This window comes from Haliotis asinina, chromosome 7 (assembly GCF_037392515.1).
Source record: "Haliotis asinina isolate JCU_RB_2024 chromosome 7, JCU_Hal_asi_v2, whole genome shotgun sequence".
Taxonomy (NCBI): Eukaryota; Metazoa; Mollusca; class Gastropoda; order Lepetellida; family Haliotidae; genus Haliotis; species Haliotis asinina.
The window spans coordinates 18,909,581-18,929,471 of record NC_090286.1 but is presented as its reverse complement, the minus strand read 5'-3'; the positions used below and the strand labels follow the sequence as shown (position 1 = coordinate 18,929,471).

At 45.0% G+C, this 19,891-nt stretch overlaps 1 protein-coding gene across 2 annotated transcripts in view; it reads left to right on the top strand.

Moving 5' to 3' along the window:
- The window catches only part of LOC137291498 (uncharacterized), a 34,214-nt gene that overhangs the window by 8,611 nt on the left and 5,712 nt on the right, over window positions 1–19,891 (top strand). Inside the window, exons 2-3 of one of the 2 annotated variants that reach the window (XM_067822859.1) lie at window positions 16,002–16,318; window positions 17,010–17,207. Coding sequence is in view for 1 of the 2 variants with exons in the window: in XM_067822860.1 (XP_067678961.1) it covers window positions 16,316–16,318 (3 nt within the window). In the remaining variant the exon portion in view is untranslated. Of the gene's footprint in view, window positions 1–16,001; window positions 16,319–17,009; window positions 17,208–19,891 lie in introns of those variants that run through there. The other variant, XM_067822860.1, reaches the window with a different exon arrangement.

The window sequence follows — 19,891 nt, the reverse complement described above, 5'->3', positions numbered from 1 at the left end:
AGCTGTCGTTGTCTAATCTGTAGAGGTGCAGTATACAACTGTCTTTGCCAGACCTGTAGAGACGCACTATACAGCTGTCGTTGTCTGATCTGTAGAGGTGCAGTATACAACTGTCTTCGTCAGACCTGTAGAGACGCACTTTACAGCTGTCGTTGTCTGATCTGTAGAGGTGCAGTGTACAACTGTCTTCGTCAGACCTGTAGAGACGCACTATACAGCTGTCGTTGTCTGATCTGTAGAGGTGCAGTATACAACTGTCTTTGTCAGACCTGTAGAGACGCACTATACAGCTGTCGTTGTCTGATCTGTAGAGGTGCAGTATACAACTGTATTTGTCAGACCTGTACAGACGCACTATACAGCTGTCGTTGTCTGATCTGTAGAGGTGCAGTATACAACTGTCTTTGTCAGACCTGTAGAGACGCACTATACAGCTGTCGTTGTCTGATCTGTAGAGGTGCAGTATACAACTGTCTTCGTCAGACCTGTAGAGACGCACTATACAGCTGACGTTGTCTGATCTGTAGAGGTGCAGTATACAACTGTCTTCGTCAGACCTGTAGAGACGCACTATACAGCTGTCGTTGTCTCATCTGTAGAGGTGCAGTATACAACTGTCTTTGTCAGACCTGTAGAGACGCACTATACCGCTGTCGTTGTCTGATCTGTAGAGGTGCAGTATACAACTGTCTTCGTCAGACCTGTACAGACGCACTATACAGCTGTCGTTGTCTGATCTGTAGAGGTGCAGTATACAACTGTCTTTGTCAGACCTGTAGAGACGCACTATACAGCTGTCGTTGTCTGATCTGTAGAGGTGCAGTATACAACTGTCTTCGTCAGACCTGTAGAGACGCACTATACAGCTGACGTTGTCTGATCTGTAGAGGTGCAGTATACAACTGTCTTCGTCAGACCTGTAGAGACGCACTATACAGCTGTCGTTGTCTGATCTATAGAGGTGCAGTATACAACTGTCTTTGTCAGACCTGTAGAGACGCACTATACAGCTGTCGTTGTCTGATCTGTAGAGGTGCAGTATACAACTGTCTTTGTCAGACCTGTAGAGACGCACTATACAGCTGTCGTTGTCTGATCTGTAGAGGTGCAGTATACAACTGTCTTCGTCAGACCTGTAGAGACGCACTATACAGCTGTCGTTGTCTGATCTGTAGAGGTGCAGTATACAACTGTCTTTGTCAGACCTGTAGAGACGCACTATACAGCTGTCGTTGTCTGATAAGTAGAGGTGCAGTATACAACTGTCTTTGTCAGACCTGTAGAGACGCACTATACAGCTGTCGTTGTCTGATCTGTAGAGGTGCAGTATACAACTGTCTTTGTCAGACCTGTAGAGACGCACTATACAGCTGTCGTTGTCTGATCTGTAGAGGTGCAGTATACAACTGTCTTTGTCAGACCTGTAGAGACGCACTATACAGCTGTCGTTGTCTGATAAGTAGAGGTGCAGTATACAACTGTCTTCGTCAGACCTGTAGAGACGCACTATACAGCTGACGTTGTCTGATCTGTAGAGGTGCAGTATACAACTGTCTTCGTCAGACCTGTAGAGACGCACTATACAGCTGTCGTTGTCTAATCTGTAGAGGTGCAGTATACAACTGTCTTTGTCAGACCTGTAGAGACGCACTATACAGCTGTCGTTGTCTGATCTGTAGAGGTGCAGTATACAACTGTATTTGTCAGACCTGTACAGACGCACTATACAGCTGTCGTTGTCTGATCTGTAGAGGTGCAGTATACAACTGTCTTTGTCAGACCTGTAGAGACGCACTATACAGCTGTCGTTGTCTGATCTGTAGAGGTGCAGTATACAACTGTCTTCGTCAGACCTGTAGAGACGCACTATACAGCTGACGTTGTCTGATCTGTAGAGGTGCAGTATACAACTGTCTTCGTCAGACCTGTAGAGACGCACTATACAGCTGTCGTTGTCTCATCTGTAGAGGTGCAGTATACAACTGTCTTTGTCAGACCTGTAGAGACGCACTATACCGCTGTCGTTGTCTGATCTGTACAGGTGCAGTATACAACTGTCTTCGTCAGACCTGTACAGACGCACTATACAGCTGTCGTTGTCTGATCTGTAGAGGTGCAGTATACAACTGTCTTTGTCAGACCTGTAGAGACGCACTATACAGCTGTCGTTGTCTGATCTGTAGAGGTGCAGTATACAACTGTCTTCGTCAGACCTGTAGAGACGCACTATACAGCTGACGTTGTCTGATCTGTAGAGGTGCAGTATACAACTGTCTTCGTCAGACCTGTAGAGACGCACTATACAGCTGTCGTTGTCTGATCTATAGAGGTGCAGTATACAACTGTCTTTGTCAGACCTGTAGAGACGCACTATACAGCTGTCGTTGTCTGATCTGTAGAGGTGCAGTATACAACTGTCTTTGTCAGACCTGTAGAGACGCACTATACAGCTGTCGTTGTCTGATCTGTAGAGGTGCAGTATACAACTGTCTTCGTCAGACCTGTAGAGACGCACTATACAGCTGTCGTTGTCTGATCTGTAGAGGTGCAGTATACAACTGTCTTTGTCAGACCTGTAGAGACGCACTATACAGCTGTCGTTGTCTGATAAGTAGAGGTGCAGTATACAACTGTCTTTGTCAGACCTGTAGAGACGCACTATACAGCTGTCGTTGTCTGATCTGTAGAGGTGCAGTATACAACTGTCTTTGTCAGACCTGTAGAGACGCACTATACAGCTGTCGTTGTCTGATCTGTAGAGGTGCAGTATACAACTGTCTTTGTCAGACCTGTAGAGACGCACTATACAGCTGTCGTTGTCTGATAAGTAGAGGTGCAGTATACAACTGTCTTCGTCAGACCTGTAGAGACGCACTATACAGCTGACGTTGTCTGATCTGTAGAGGTGCAGTATACAACTGTCTTCGTCAGACCTGTAGAGACGCACTATACAGCTGTCGTTGTCTAATCTGTAGAGGTGCAGTATACAACTGTCTTTGTCAGACCTGTAGAGACGCACTATACAGCTGTCGTTGTCTGATCTGTAGAGGTGCAGTATACAACTGTCTTTGTCAGACCTGTAGAGACGCACTTTACAGCTGTCGTTGTCTGATCTGTAGAGGTGCAGTATACAACTGTCTTCGTCAGACCTGTAGAGACGCACTATACAGCTGTCGTTGTCTGATCTGTAGAGGTGCAGTATACAACTGTCTTTGTCAGACCTGTAGAGACGCACTATACAGCTGTCGTTGTCTAATCTGTAGAGGTGCAGTATACAACTGTCTTTGCCAGACCTGTAGAGACGCACTATACAGCTGTCGTTGTCTGATCTGTAGAGGTGCAGTATACAACTGTCTTCGTCAGACCTGTAGAGACGCACTTTACAGCTGTCGTTGTCTGATCTGTAGAGGTGCAGTATACAACTGTCTTCGTCAGACCTGTAGAGACGCACTATACAGCTGTCGTTGTCTGATCTGTAGAGGTGCAGTATACAACTGTCCTTGTCAGACCTGTAGAGACGCACTATACAGCTGTCGTTGTCTGATCTGTAGAGGTGCAGTATACAACTGTCTTCGTCAGACCTGTAGAGACGCACTATACAGCTGACGTTGTCTGATCTGTAGAGGTGCAGTATACAACTGTCTTCGTCAGACCTGTAGAGACGCACTATACAGCTGTCGTTGTCTAATCTGTAGAGGTGCAGTATACAACTGTCTCTGTCAGACCTGTAGAGACGCACTATACAGCTGTCGTTGTCTGATCTGTAGAGGTGCAGTATACAACTGTCTTTGTCAGACCTGTAGAGACGCACTTTACAGCTGTCGTTGTCTGATCTGTAGAGGTGCAGTATACAACTGTCTTCGTCAGACCTGTAGAGACGCACTATACAGCTGTCGTTGTCTGATCTGTAGAGGTGCAGTATGCAACTGTCTTTGTCAGACCTGTATAGACGCACTATACAGCTGTCGTTGTCTGATCTGTAGAGGTGCAGTATACAACTGTCTTTGCCAGACCTGTAGAGACGCACTATACAGCTGTCGTTGTCTGATCTGTAGAGGTGCAGTATACAACTGTCTTCGTCAGACCTGTAGAGACGCACTTTACAGCTGTCGTTGTCTGATCTGTAGAGGTGCAGTATACAACTGTCTTCGTCAGACCTGTAGAGACGCACTATACAGCTGTTGTTGTCTGATCTGTAGAGGTGCAGTATACAACTGTCTTTGTCAGACCTGTAGAGACGCACTATACAGCTGTCGTTGTCTGATCTGTAGAGGTGCAGTATACAACTGTCTTCGTCAGACCTGTAGAGACGCACTATACAGCTGACGTTGTCTGATCTGTAGAGGTGCAGTATACAACTGTCTTCGTCAGACCTGTAGAGACGCACTATACAGCTGTCGTTGTCTCATCTGTAGAGGTGCAGTATACAACTGTCTTTGTCAGACCTGTAGAGATGCACTCTACAGCTGTCGTTGTCTGATCTGTAGAGGTGCAGTATACAACTGTCTTCGTCAGACCTGTAGAGACGCACTATACAGCTGTCGTTGTCTGATCTGTAGAGGTGCAGTATACAACTGTCTTTGTCAGACCTGTAGAGACGCACTATACAGCTGTCGTTGTCTGATCTGTAGAGGTGCAGTATACAACTGTCTTCGTCAGACCTGTAGAGACGCACTATACAGCTGTCGTTGTCTGATCTGTAGAGGTGCAGTATACAACTGTCTTTGTCAGACCTGTAGAGACGCACTATACAGCTGTCGTTGTCTGATCTGTAGAGGTGCAGTACACAACTGTCTTTGTCAGACCTGTAGAGACGCACTATACAGCTGTCGTTGTCTGATCTGTAGAGGTGCAGTGTACAACGGTCTTCGCTAGACCTGTAGAGACGCACTATACAGCTGTCGTTGTCTGATCTGTAGAGGTGCAGTATACAACTGTCTTTGTCAGACCTGTAGAGACGCACTATACAGCTGTCGTTGTCTGATCTGTAGAGGTGCAGTACACAACTGTCTTTGTCAGACCTGTAGAGACGCACTATACAGCTGTCGTTGTCTGATCTGTAGAGGTGCAGTGTACAACTGTCTTCGTTAGACCTGTAGAGACGCACTATACAGCTGTCGTTGTCTGATCTGTAGAGGTGCAGTATACAACTGTCTTTGTCAGACCTGTAGAGACGCACTATACAGCTGTCGTTGTCTGATCTGTAGAGGTGCAGTGTACAACTGTCTTCGTCAGACCTGTAGAGACGCACTATACAGCTGTCGTTGTCTCATCTGTAGAGCTGCAGTATACAACTGTCTTTGTCAGACCTGTAGAGATGCACTATACAGCTGTCGTTGTCTGATCTGTAGAGGTGCAGTATACAACTGTCTTCGTCAGACCTGTAGAGACGCACTATACAGCTGTCGTTGTCTGATCTGTAGAGGTGCAGTATACAACTGTCTTTGTCAGACCTGTAGAGACGCACTATACAGCTGTCGTTGTCTGATCTGTAGAGGTGCAGTATACAACTGTCTTCGTCAGACCTGTAGAGACGCACTATACAGCTGTCGTTGTCTGATCTGTAGAGGTGCAGTATACAACTGTCTTTGTCAGACCTGTAGAGACGCACTATACAGCTGTCGTTGTCTGATCTGTAGAGGTGCAGTACACAACTGTCTTTGTCAGACCTGTAGAGACGCACTATACAGCTGTCGTTGTCTGATCTGTAGAGGTGCAGTGTACAACTGTCTTCGCTAGACCTGTAGAGACGCACTATACAGCTGTCGTTGTCTGATCTGTAGAGGTGCAGTATACAACTGTCTTTGTCAGACCTGTAGAGACGCACTATACAGCTGTCGTTGTCTGATCTGTAGAGGTGCAGTACACAACTGTCTTTGTCAGACCTGTAGAGACACACTATACAGCTATCGTTGTCTGATCTGTAGAGGTGCAGTGTACAACTGTCTTCGTTAGACCTGTAGAGACGCACTATACAGCTGTCGTTGTCTGATCTGTAGAGCTGCAGTATACAACTGTCTTTGTCAGACCTGTAGAGACGCACTATACAGCTGTCGTTGTCTGATCTGTAGAGGTGCAGTGTACAACTGTCTTCGTCAGACCTGTAGAGACGCACTATACAGCTGTCGTTGTCTGATCTGTAGAGGTGCAGTATACAACTGTCTTTGTCAGACCTGTAGAGACGCACTATACAGCTGACGTTGTCTGATCTGTAGAGGTGCAGTATACAACTGTCTTCGTCAGACCTGTAGAGACGCACTATACAGCTGTCGTTGTCTCATCTGTAGAGGTGCAGTATACAACTGTCTTTGTCAGACCTGTAGAGACGCACTATACAGCTGTCGTTGTCTGATCTGTAGAGGTGCAGTATACAACTGTCTTCGTCAGACCTGTAGAGACGCACTATACAGCTGTCGTTGTCTGATCTGTAGAGGTGCAGTATACAACTGTCTTTGTCAGACCTGTAGAGACGCACTATACAGCTGTCGTTGTCTGATCTGTAGAGGTGCAGTATACAACTGTCTTTGTCAGACCTGTAGAGACGCACTATACAGCTGTCGTTGTCTGATCTGTAGAGGTGCAGTGTACAACTGTCTTTGTCAGACCTGTAGAGACGCACTATACCGCTGTCGTTGTCTGATCTGTAGAGGTGCAGTGTACAACTGTCTTCGTTAGACCTGTAGAGACGCACTATACAGCTGTCGTTGTCTGATCTGTAGAGGTGCAGTATACAACTGTCTTTGTCAGACCTGTAGAGACGCACTATACAGCTGTCGTTGTCTGATCTGTAGAGGTGCAGTATACAACTGTCTTTGTCAGACCTGTAGAGACGCACTATACAGCTGTCGTTGTCTGATCTGTAGAGGTGCAGTGTACAACTATACAGCTGTCGTTGTCTGATCTGTAGAGGTGCAGTGTACAACTGTCTTCGTTAGACCTGTAGAGACGCACTATACAGCTGTCGTTGTCTGATCTGTAGAGGTGCAGTGTACAACTGTCTTTGTCAGACCTGTAGAGACGCACTATACAGCTGTCGTTGTCTGATCTGTAGAGGTGCAGTGTACAACTGTCTTCGTCAGACCTGTAGAGACGCACTATACAGCTGTCGTTGTCTGATCTGTAGAGGTGCAGTATACAACTGTCTTTGTCAGACCTGTAGAGACGCACTATACAGCTGACGTTGTCTGATCTGTAGAGGTGCAGTATACAACTGTCTTCGTCAGACCTGTAGAGACGCACTATACAGCTGTCGTTGTCTCATCTGTAGAGGTGCAGTATACAACTGTCTTTGTCAGACCTGTAGAGACGCACTATACAGCTGTCGTTGTCTGATCTGTAGAGGTGCAGTATACAACTGTCTTCGTCAGACCTGTAGAGACGCACTATACAGCTGTCGTTGTCTGATCTGTAGAGGTGCAGTATACAACTGTCTTTGTCAGACCTGTAGAGACGCACTATACAGCTGTCGTTGTCTGATCTGTAGAGGTGCAGTATACAACTGTCTTTGTCAGACCTGTAGAGACGCACTATACAGCTGTCGTTGTCTGATCTGTAGAGGTGCAGTATACAACTGTCTTTGTCAGACCTGTAGAGACGCACTATACAGCTGACGTTGTCTGATCTGTAGAGGTGCAGTATACAACTGTCTTTGTCAGACCTGTAGAGACGCACTATACAGCTGACGTTGTCTGATCTGTAGAGGTGCAGTATACAACTGTCTTTGTCAGACCTGTAGAGACGCACTATACAGCTGTCGTTGTCTGATCTGTAGAGGTGCAGTATACAACTGTCTTTGTCAGACCTGTAGAGACGCACTATACAGCTGACGTTGTCTGATCTGTAGAGGTGCAGTATACAACTGTCTTCGTCAGACCTGTAGAGACGCACTATACAGCTGTCGTTGTCTGATCTGTAGAGGTGCAGTATACAACTGTCTTTGTCAGACCTGTAGAGACGCACTATACCGCTGTCGTTGTCTGATCTGTAGAGGTGCAGTATACAACTGTCTTTGTCAGACCTGTAGAGACGCACTATACAGCTGTCGTTGTCTGATCTGTAGAGGTGCAGTATACAACTGTCTTTGTCAGACCTGTAGAGACGCACTATACAGCTGTCGTTGTCTGATCTGTAGAGGTGCAGTATACAACTGTCTTTGTCAGACCTGTAGAGACGCACTATACAGCTGACGTTGTCTGATCTGTAGAGGTGCAGTATACAACTGTCTTCGTCAGACCTGTAGAGACGCACTATACAGCTGTCGTTGTCTGATCTGTAGAGGTGCAGTATACAACTGTCTTTGTCAGACCTGTAGAGACGCACTATACAGCTGTCGTTGTCTGATAAGTAGAGGTGCAGTATACAACTGTCTTTGTCAGACCTGTAGAGACGCACTTTACAGCTGTCGTTGTCTGATCTGTAGAGGTGCAGTATACAACTGTCTTTGTCAGACCTGTAGAGACGCACTATACAGCTGTCGTTGTCTGATCTGTAGAGGTGCAGTATACAACTGTCTTTGTCAGACCTGTAGAGACGCACTATACAGCTGTCGTTGTCTGATCTGTAGAGGTGCAGTATACAACTGTCTTTGTCAGACCTGTAGAGACGCACTATACAGCTGTCGTTGTCTGATCTGTAGAGGTGCAGCATACAACTGTCTTCGTCAGACCTGTAGAGACGCACTATACAGCTGTCGTTGTCTAATCTGTAGAGGTGCAGTATACAACTGTCTTTGTCAGACCTGTAGAGACGCACTATACAGCTGTCGTTGTCTGATGAGTAGAGGTGCAGTATACAACTGTCTTTGTCAGACCTGTAGAGACGCACTTTACAGCTGTCGTTCTCTGATCTGTAGAGGTGCAGTATACAACTGTCTTCGTCAGACCTGTAGAGACGCACTATACAGCTGTCGTTGTCTGATCTGTAGAGGTGCAGTATACAACTGTCTTTGTCAGACCTGTAGAGACGCACTATACAGCTGTCGTTGTCTAATCTGTAGAGGTGCAGTATACAACTGTCTTTGCCAGACCTGTAGAGACGCACTATACAGCTGTCGTTGTCTGATCTGTAGAGGTGCAGTATACAACTGTCTTTGTCAGACCTGTAGAGACGCACTATACAGCTGTCGTTGTCTGATCTGTAGAGGTGCAGTATACAACTGTCTTTGTCAGACCTGTAGAGACGCACTATACAGCTGTCGTTGTCTGATCTGTAGAGGTGCAGTATACAACTGTCTTTGTCAGACCTGTAGAGACGCACTATACAGCTGTCGTTGTCTGATCTGTAGAGGTGCAGTATACAACTGTCTTTGCCACACCTGTAGAGACGCACTATACAGCTGTCGTTGTCTGATCTGTAGAGGTGCAGTATACAACTGTCTTTGTCAGACCTGTAGAGACGCACTATACAGCTGTCGTTGTCTGATCTGTAGAGGTGCAGTATACAACTGTCTTTGTCAGACCTGTAGAGACGCACTATACCGCTGTCGTTGTCTGATCTGTAGAGGTGCAGTATACAACTGTCTTTGTCAGACCTGTAGAGACGCACTATACCGCTGTCGTTGTCTGATCTGTAGAGGTGCAGTATACAACTGTCTTCGTTAGACCTGTAGAGACGTACTATACAGCTGTCGTTGTCTGATCTGTAGAGGTGCAGTATACAACTGTCTTTGTCAGACCTGTAGAGACGCACTATACAGCTGTCGTTGTCTGATCTGTAGAGGTGCAGTACACAACTGTCTTTGTCAGACCTGTAGAGACGCACTATACAGCTGTCGTTGTCTGATCTGTAGAGGTGCAGTGTACAACTGTCTTTGTCAGACCTGTAGAGACGCACTATACAGCTGTCGTTGTCTGATCTGTAGAGGTGCAGTGTACAACTGTCTTCGTTAGACCTTTAGAGACGCACTTTACAGCTGTCGTTGTCTGATCTGTAGAGGTGCAGTATACAACTGTCTTTGTCAGACCTGTAGAGACGCACTATACAGCTGTCGTTGTCTGATCTGTAGAGGTGCAGTGTACAACTGTCTTCGTCAGACCTGTAGAGACGCACTATACAGCTGTCGTTGTCTGATCTGTAGAGGTGCAGTATACAACTGTCTTTGTCAGACCTGTAGAGACGCACTATACAGCTGACGTTGTCTGATCTGTAGAGGTGCAGTATACAACTGTCTTCGTCAGACCTGTAGAGACGCACTATACAGCTGTCGTTGTCTCATCTGTAGAGGTGCAGTATACAACTGTCTTCGTCAGACCTGTAGAGACGCACTATACAGCTGTCGTTGTCTGATCTGTAGAGGTGCAGTATACAACTGTCTTTGTCAGACCTGTAGAGACGCACTATACAGCTGTCGTTGTCTGATAAGTAGAGGTGCAGTATACAACTGTCTTTGTCAGACGTGTAGAGACGCACTTTACAGCTGTCGTTGTCTGATAAGTAGAGGTGCAGTATACAACTGTCTTTGTCAGACCTGTAGAGACGCACTATACAGCTGTCGTTGTCTGATAAGTAGAGGTGCAGTATACAACTGTCTTTGTCAGACGTGTAGAGACGCACTTTACAGCTGTCGTTGTCTGATCTGTAGAGGTGCAGTATACAACTGTCTTTGTCAGACCTGTAGAGACGCACTATACAGCTGTCGTTGTCTGATCTGTAGAGGTGCAGTATACAACTGTCTTTGTCAGACCTGTAGAGACGCACTATACAGCTGTCGTTGTCTGATCTGTAGAGGTGCAGTATACAACTGTCTTTGTCAGACCTGTAGAGACGCACTATACAGCTGTCGTTGTCTGATCTGTAGAGGTGCAGTATACAACTGTCTTCGTCAGACCTGTAGAGACGCACTATACAGCTGTCGTTGTCTAATCTGTAGAGGTGCAGTATACAACTGTCTTTGTCAGACCTGTAGAGACGCACTATACAGCTGTCGTTGTCTCATCTGTAGAGGTGCAGTATACAACTGTCTTTGTCAGACCTGTAGAGACGCACTATACAGCTGTCGTTGTCTGATCTGTAGAGGTGCAGTATACAACTGTCTTTGTCAGACCTGTAGAAACGCACTATACAGCTGTCGTTGTCTGATCTGTAGAGGTGCAGTATACAACTGTCTTTGTCAGACCTGTAGAGACGCACTATACAGCTGTCGTTGTCTGATCTGTAGAGGTGCAGTATACAACTGTCTTTGTCAGACCTGTAGAGACGCACTATACAGCTGTCGTTGTCTGATCTATAGAGGTGCAGTATACAACTGTCTTTGTCAGACCTGTAGAGACGCACTATACAGCTGTCGTTGTCTGATCTGTAGAGGTGCAGTGTACAACTGTCTTCGTTAGACCTGTAGAGACGCACTATACAGCTGTCGTTGTCTGATCTGTAGAGGTGCAGTGTACAACTGTCTTTGTCAGACCTGTAGAGACGCACTATACAGCTGTCGTTGTCTGATAAGTAGAGGTGCAGTATACAACTGTCTTTGTCAGACCTGTAGAAACGCACTATACAGCTGTCGTTGTCTGATCTGTAGAGGTGCAGTATACAACTGTCTTCGTCAGACCTGTAGAGACGCACTATACAGCTGACGTTGTCTGATCTGTAGAGGTGCAGTATACAACTGTCTTCGTCAGACCTGTAGAGACGCACTATACAGCTGTCGTTGTCTAATCTGTAGAGGTGCAGTATACAACTGTCTTTGTCAGACCTGTAGAGACGCACTATACAGCTGTCGTTGTCTGATAAGTAGAGGTGCAGTATACAACTGTCTTTGTCAGACCTGTAGAGACGCACTTTACAGCTGTCGTTGTCTGATCTGTAGAGGTGCAGTATACAACTGTCTTTGTCAGACCTGTAGAGACGCACTATACAGCTGTCGTTGTCTGATCTGTAGAGGTGCAGTATACAACTGTCTTTGTCAGACCTGTAGAGACGCACTATACAGCTGTCGTTGTCTGATCTGTAGAGGTGCAGTATACAACTGTCTTTGTCAGACCTGTAGAGACGCACTATACAGCTGTCGTTGTCTGATCTATAGAGGTGCAGTATACAACTGTCTTTGTCAGACCTGTAGAGACGCACTATACAGCTGTCGTTGTCTGATCTGTAGAGGTGCAGTATACAACTGTCTTCGTCAGACCTGTAGAGACGCACTATACAGCTGTCGTTGTCTGATCTGTAGAGGTGCAGTATACAACTGTCTTCGTCAGACCTGTAGAGACGCACTATACAGCTGTCGTTGTCTGATCTATAGAGGTGCAGTATACAACTGTCTTCGTCAGACCTGTAGAGACGCACTATACAGCTGTCGTTGTCTGATCTATAGAGGTGCAGTATACAACTGTCTTTGTCAGACCTGTAGAGACGCACTATACAGCTGTCGTTGTCTGATCAATAGAGGCGCAGTATACAACTGTCTTTGTCAGACCTGTAGAAACGCACTATACAGCTGTCGTTGTCTGATCTATAGAGGCGCAGTATACAACTGTCTTTGTCAGACCTGTAGAAACGCACTGTACAGCTGTCGTTGTCTGATCTATAGAGGCGCAGTATACAACTGTCTTTGTCAGACCTGTAGAAACGCACTTTACAGCTGTCGTTGTCTGATCTGTAGAGGTGCAGTATACAACTGTCTTCGTTAGACCTGTAGAGACGCACTATACAGCTGTCGTTGTCTGATCTATAGAGGCGCAGTATACAACTGTCTTTGTCAGACCTGTAGAAACGCACTTTACAGCTGTCGTTGTCTGATCTGTAGAGGTGCAGTATACAACTGTCTTCGTTAGACCTGTAGAGACGCACTATACAGCTGTCGTTGTCTGATCTGTAGAGGTGCAGTATACAACTGTCTTCGTCAGACCTGTAGAAACGCACTATACAGCTGTCGTTGTCTGATCTATAGAGGCGCAGTATACAACTGTCTTTGTCAGACCTGTAGAAACGCACTATACAGCTGTCGTTGTCTGATCTATAGAGGCGCAGTATACAACTGTCTTTGTCAGACCTGTAGAAACGCACTATACAGCTGTCGTTGTCTGATCTATAGAGGCGCAGTATACAACTGTCTTTGTCAGACCTGTAGAAACGCACTTTACAGCTGTCGTTGTCTGATCTGTAGAGGTGCAGTATACAACTGTCTTCGTTAGACCTGTAGAGACGCACTATACAGCTGTCGTTGTCTGATCTGTAGAGGTGCAGTATACAACTGTCTTTGTCAGACCTGTAGAAACGCACTATACAGCTGTCGTTGTCTGATCTATAGAGGCGCAGTATACAACTGTCTTTGTCAGACCTGTAGAAACGCACTTTACAGCTGTCGTTGTCTGATCTGTAGAGGCGCAGTATACAACTGTCTTCGTCAGACCTGTAGAGACGCACTTTACAGCTGTCGTTGTCTGATCTGTAGAGGCGCAGTATACAACTGTCTTTGTCAGACCTGTAGAAACGCACTATACAGCTGTCGTTGTCTGATCTGTAGAGGTGCAGTATACAACTGTCTTTGTCAGACCTGTAGAAACGCACTATACAGCTGTCGTTGTCTGATCTATAGAGGTGCAGTATACAACTGTCTTTGTCAGACCTGTAGAAACGCACTTTACAGCTGTCGTTGTCTGATCTGTAGAGGCGCAGTATACAACTGTCTTCGTCAGACCTGTAGAGACGCACTTTACAGCTGTCGTTGTCTGATCTGTAGAGGCGCAGTATACAACTGTCTTTGTCAGACCTGTAGAGACGCACTATACAGCTGTCGTTGTCTGATCTATAGAGGCGCAGTATACAACTGTCTTTGTCAGACCTGTAGAGACGCACTATACAGCTGTGGTTGTCTGATAAGTAGAGGCGCAGTATACAACTGTCTTCGTCAGACCTGTAGAGACGCACTATACAGCTGTCGTTGTCTGATCTATAGAGGTGCAGTATACAACTGTCTTCGTTAGACCTGTAGAGACGCACTATACAGCTGTCGTTGTCTGATAAGTAGAGGCGCAGTATACAACTGTCTTTGTCAGACCTGTAGAGACGCACTATACAGCTGTCGTTGTCTAATCTGTAGAGGTGCAGTATACAACTGTCTTTGTCAGACCTGTAGAGACGCACTATACAGCTGTCGTTGTCTAATCTGTAGAGGTGCAGTATACAACTGTCTTCGTCAGACCTGTAGAGACGCACTATACAGCTGTGGTTGTCTGATCTGTAGAGGTGCAGTATACAACTGTCTTTGTCAGACCTGTAGAGACGCACTATACAGCTGTGGTTGTCTGATCTGTAGAGGTGCAGTATACAACTGTCTTTGTCAGACCTGTAGAGACGCACTATACAGCTGTCGTTGTCTGATAAGTAGAGGCGCAGTATACAACTGTCTTTGTCAGACCTGTAGAGACGCACTATACAGCTGTGGTTGTCTGATAAGTAGAGGTGCAGTATACAACTGTCTTTGTCAGACCTGTAGAGACGCACTATACAGCTGTCGTTGTCTAATCTGTAGAGGCGCAGTATACAACTGTCTTTGTCAGACCTGTAGAGACGCACTATACAGCTGTGGTTGTCTGATCTGTAGAGGTGCAGTATACAACTGTCTTTGTCAGACCTGTAGAGACGCACTATACAGCTGTCGTTGTCTGATAAGTAGAGGCGCAGTATACAACTGTCTTTGTCAGACCTGTAGAGACGCACTATACAGCTGTCGTTGTCTGATAAGTAGAGGTGCAGTATACAACTGTCTTTGTCAGACCTGTAGAGACGCACTATACAGCTGTCGTTGTCTGATCTGTAGAGGTGCAGTATACAACTGTCTTTGTCAGACCTGTAGAGACGCACTATACAGCTGTCGTTGTCTGATCTATAGAGGCGCAGTATACAACTGTCTTCGTCAGACCTGTAGAGACGCACTTTACAGCTGTCGTTGTCTGATCTGTAGAGGCGCAGTATACAACTGTCTTTGTCAGACCTGTAGAGACGCACTATACAGCTGTCGTTGTCTGATCTGTAGAGGTGCAGTATACAACTGTCTTTGTCAGACCTGTAGAGACGCACTATACAGCTGTCGTTGTCTGATCTGTAGAGGCGCAGTATACAACTGTCTTTGCCACACCTGTAGAGACGCACTATACAGCTGTCGTTGTCTGATCTGTAGAGGCGCAGTATACAACTGTCTTTGTCAGACCTGTAGAGACGCACTATACAGCTGTGGTTGTCTGATCTATAGAGGCGCAGTATACAACTGTCTTCGTCAGACCTGTAGAAACGCACTATACAGCTGTCGTTGTCTGATCTATAGAGGCGCAGTATACAACTGTCTTCGTCAGACCTGTAGAAACGCACTATACAGCTGTCGTTGTCTGATCTATAGAGGCGCAGTATACAACTGTCTTTGTCAGACCTGTAGAGACGCACTATACAGCTGTCGTTGTCTGATCTGTAGAGGTGCAGTATACAACTGTCTTTGTCAGACCTGTAGAAACGCACTATACAGCTGTCGTTGTCTGATAAGTAGAGGTGCAGTATACAACTGTCTTCGTCAGACCCATTCCTTCGTATATGATGCATTCGTGCGGAACGTCACTCTGACAGTGATAAATTGTTTGTCGTAATCCTAGTTGGATGTGGCTCATAGAAAGAGTAACATATTTTGAAAAGTTTATCGTGTTTGGTACCATGCTAGGCATATGTTTTCATTTGGCCTTTTACAACACATTGAGATCAATTCACATTGTCAAACAATTAGCGCTAAATAGATTCACTCAACAAACCTGCAGACGTATACTTTCAGTGCTGCGTATGTACCCCTTATCGTTAGTACTTCATTAATCGAAGGCCACAATGGCTTTTGGATATCATTTTCTTTATGAAAAGATCCCACAGTTAAATCTACGAAACGGTGATAGAGCATATGAGAACAAAACAGTCAGTTGCAAGATTCTTTCTCTCGATATATTTAGGTTTAGCCACTCGAACGATTGAGTTATTAATATCTTGCATCTTCCTGTTAGGTCGCACTTGGTTTGATATCTCTGTTCCAGCCCCTCACAGGGTAGTCAGCTGGGTTCTTCGCCAGACGCCGGCCAATGAAAGGCTACGCTTGTTTGTGACGTGCCATTTCAACGATAACAATCAACCGTTAGGCCTACTGCTATATACTGCAGGCAGGTAAAGTTAATGTTGTGTTCAGGTAACAGACACGCATAGGCTCGGCACAGGTATTCAACACAATGAAGAAACAACGAGGAAGTAGAAGGTGTCGAGTATAGATATGATAAACCTCAGCATGTGAACATTATAGATCCACATCAATGAGAAAACCTGGTTTGTTCAGCCCTCTCCTTCCTCGCCGTTCATGGTAAGGACAAACACACTCTTTAATTGCCTTTTGGTGAATGTAGCTTAAGTTAATTTAAATGTGTCGAGTTTGTGATGCTTGAGAGGAGTGACCCGTGAAGGTTCCGGGGTAGAATAGGCCTTCAGCAACCCATGCTTGCCATAAAAGGCGACTCAGCTTGTCGTAAGAGGCGACTAACGGGATCGGGTGGTCAGGCTCGCTGACTTGGTTGACACATGTCATCGGTTCCCAATTGCGCAGATCGATGCTCATGTTATTGATCACTGGATAGTCTGGTCCAGACTCGATTATTTACAGACCGCCGCCATATAGCTGTAATATTGCTGAGTGCGGCGTAAAACTAAACTCACTCACTCACTCACTTGAGAGGAGTATGTCGCTATTATCATTGTTCATTCCACGTTTTAGGTCCATATGTTTGATCGTTACACCTTAAGCATATTTTGTCTTTGGCTGACATGCCACAAACCTCTTTATTAAATTTCCCATTCGATAATATGCGGTGTCTACAAATTATTTCTTGATTCATAAACCTCGAATGTATACACATTACGGACAAGATATATATCTGATATAAACAAATCACTGACACGCCATACATCTTATATAAACACATTATTGTGATAAGCTTGTGGGTTGTTTGCACGGAATCATAGAATATGTTATCTGGGCATTACCTATTCTACTTTAGTGATAAGGTCTGTAGCTGGTGTTAAAGCAAAGCTGAGTTGCCGACATAGAATCGATGCTGTGGGGCAACATCTGTCGTGTGTGTGAACATGCGCCTCGTGGGACACATTGTCTCTCACTCAGGGAAATGTACAAGCACGAGGAATGGTGCGGCACGTGTCTCAGTAATACCTCCAGCTGGAAGTGAAACACGTCACAGGTAGGAATCAGGTTTTATCATGATGTGAGGAAGTACCACATTCAAACTGTAGTAACGACAGAATGCCATGTAATCACAAACCATATGCTACTGTCACTTCCTTTGTAGGTCATATACTATGTGTTTTCAGCAGTTGTTGAAATTCTACCATAGTAGAATGTGATGTGTGTCATATATGATGTCCTCTACAGTAAATATTACGAAGTTACAATAACATCTGCTGTAATATCAATCAGTCATAAATACCTCATCTGTTACACTGAGATGTTACGATGGGCTTCACTGTAGCAATATGATATTATAGTGACCTCTGTTGCATTATTGACATGAAATGACCTTTTCTATAACCTGTGCTGTGCTGTTGTGCTTTCGTATAATGCAATATTTGTGTGACAGACAGTATCAGCATTGAAACCAACATGACATCGAATCGCCTGACGCTATTCAATGTCTTCAACAAGCAAGCACAATAGTGAATTCACTCGCCACCAAATATGTGGCTTGTCGATCAAGGTAGAGCAGTAAACTGTCTCGAACCAATGGCCGATTTGTCCCTGCTAGCGTTGTTTGTGAAATGACCGCGAAAGCGTCAGACAAGCAAATTCAGCTTTGTCAGTCCCCCGGCGCACACGACTCTACGTGACTGGATGACTAATATCTCCACAGTAAGGCAGCAACCAGACTGCCACAGCTCAGATATGTCGTCAAAATGAGAGATTTATGTGTTGAGAAACCTGAAGTCATTACACGTACGTAGTGACATTCCGCGGTGAAGGTGAAATTGGTACAGCTGTCTTTGATGTTCTGATAAATGTCCAATGGTAGGTTTATTCATTATGATAATTATTATTATTATTATTAAAATAATCATTGTGGCTATTTATAAAGACAGTCTTTCATAGTCTTTCCAGGTGCTTGCGCATGATCAAAGTGCTCTCACATTATTATATCGGATAACCAAAGCTGTTACTTATCCCACCGGGTACCCACTCACTCCTGGATGAACGGAGGCAATTATATAAACAAAGTAGTACATCCACCTCTAGCTGTTTGTAACATGTGCACACAAATAAACTTGTCTGTGTCATATAACTACATACAAATGCAACATTACCTGTAGATGTGTATACCAATGTACCAATAGATGAGTGTCAAACAAACTGACAGTCATATGGCCTGCAGTGACGATACATACATGGTACAAGCAGGCAAGCCGGTGCAGTTGCCCCTAGTCACAATAGCAAGGTATCATGTAACCGTGTGGTGTATTACCACATACAGCCATTTACGCAGATAGTGAGCGACACAGGTGCGTTTAAAAGCAGGTCACGACGCAGTTATATATGGACTGAAACAGGATACGTCTTCCGTGATGACAAACCTTCCAATTGGCTCCTGAGTGTCCGACGACACTGTAGCAACCCAGATACACAAACATTACTGCTGCACCTTCCGGGTACTGTGTTACATCAGTCACGTGACGCCGTGACGCGTCACCAGCGCCAAGGTGTATCAGGTTTCAAGTTGTATAGGAAATCGAATTCAGTTATGTGTTTTCACAGTCGGCATTATATACATTGAAAAATACAGATCAGTATGTTTTTGTCAATAATGAAAAACCGGCCATTGGCAACCGGCCAACTAGAAGGCATGCTATCTATCATTACGCCACATCTGAGAAGTTAAACTTCTGCTGGCTTGATATTGTGTGTAAACTTACCTAGGTGTATATAAAACTTAAAAGGAAGTACAACATGTATCAGGAAAGTAAATGCACATACGCATGGACATATGCACGCATACCTACCTACCTACCTACCTACCTACCTACCTACCTACCTACCTGCTTGCATCCATGCATCCATCCATTCACCCAGTCCCGAATCATCCCCCAAATGTTCAATAGGTGAGACATCTGGTGATGTTGATATACTGTTTATCTCCTGTTGCAGGAGATAATACAGAGCAACTATTGCTCTGGGGGGTCGGGCAGTATCGTCATGTACGAGTAACTGAATGCTTCGACCAATCCTTTGCGAGAATGGAATCACTACTGGTCTTAACATTTAATCCAAATGACACTGGCCTATCAGATGTCCCTCGGTAATCATAATACTAGATCTGTGGTCATACGTTACTTCACCGAACACCATCACATCACTACTGTCGTATGTTATGCACTAACATACTTACATAACATTAACGTTATCATAGCCTCACACGACGTCTTCGCCAAACCCCTTGTCGACCATGTGTGAGTTTCAACAGGAACCTTGTTTCGTAGATATAACCCTGACGTGTGCTTCTCACTATATATTAGGTCATCTCTTGTTTTCTCAGAATAACCTCATTTGAGGTTTTTGTTTTTCTTTTCGCTAGAAAGACCTCTTCCCAGGTTTTACTTTCTGCAGTCCTCTTTTCCTAACTCTATATGAACATCAACATTCAAATGATATATGAGTGTTTGAAATCAACAGAAAAATATCGTTTAAGATTAAGCTCAAAGGTTTTCCCAAGCAAGATTAGAATTACTACTCTCAAATTTTGTAAGCAGACGCTCTACCATATGGCCACCGTCCCAACAAAAGAAGTGGGTTATCTCTTTATAGTTACTGTCAGTAAACTGATTTCACATGCTTTTCAGTTATTGTTATGTAGCTTCATTAAATGATCATCTACATTGT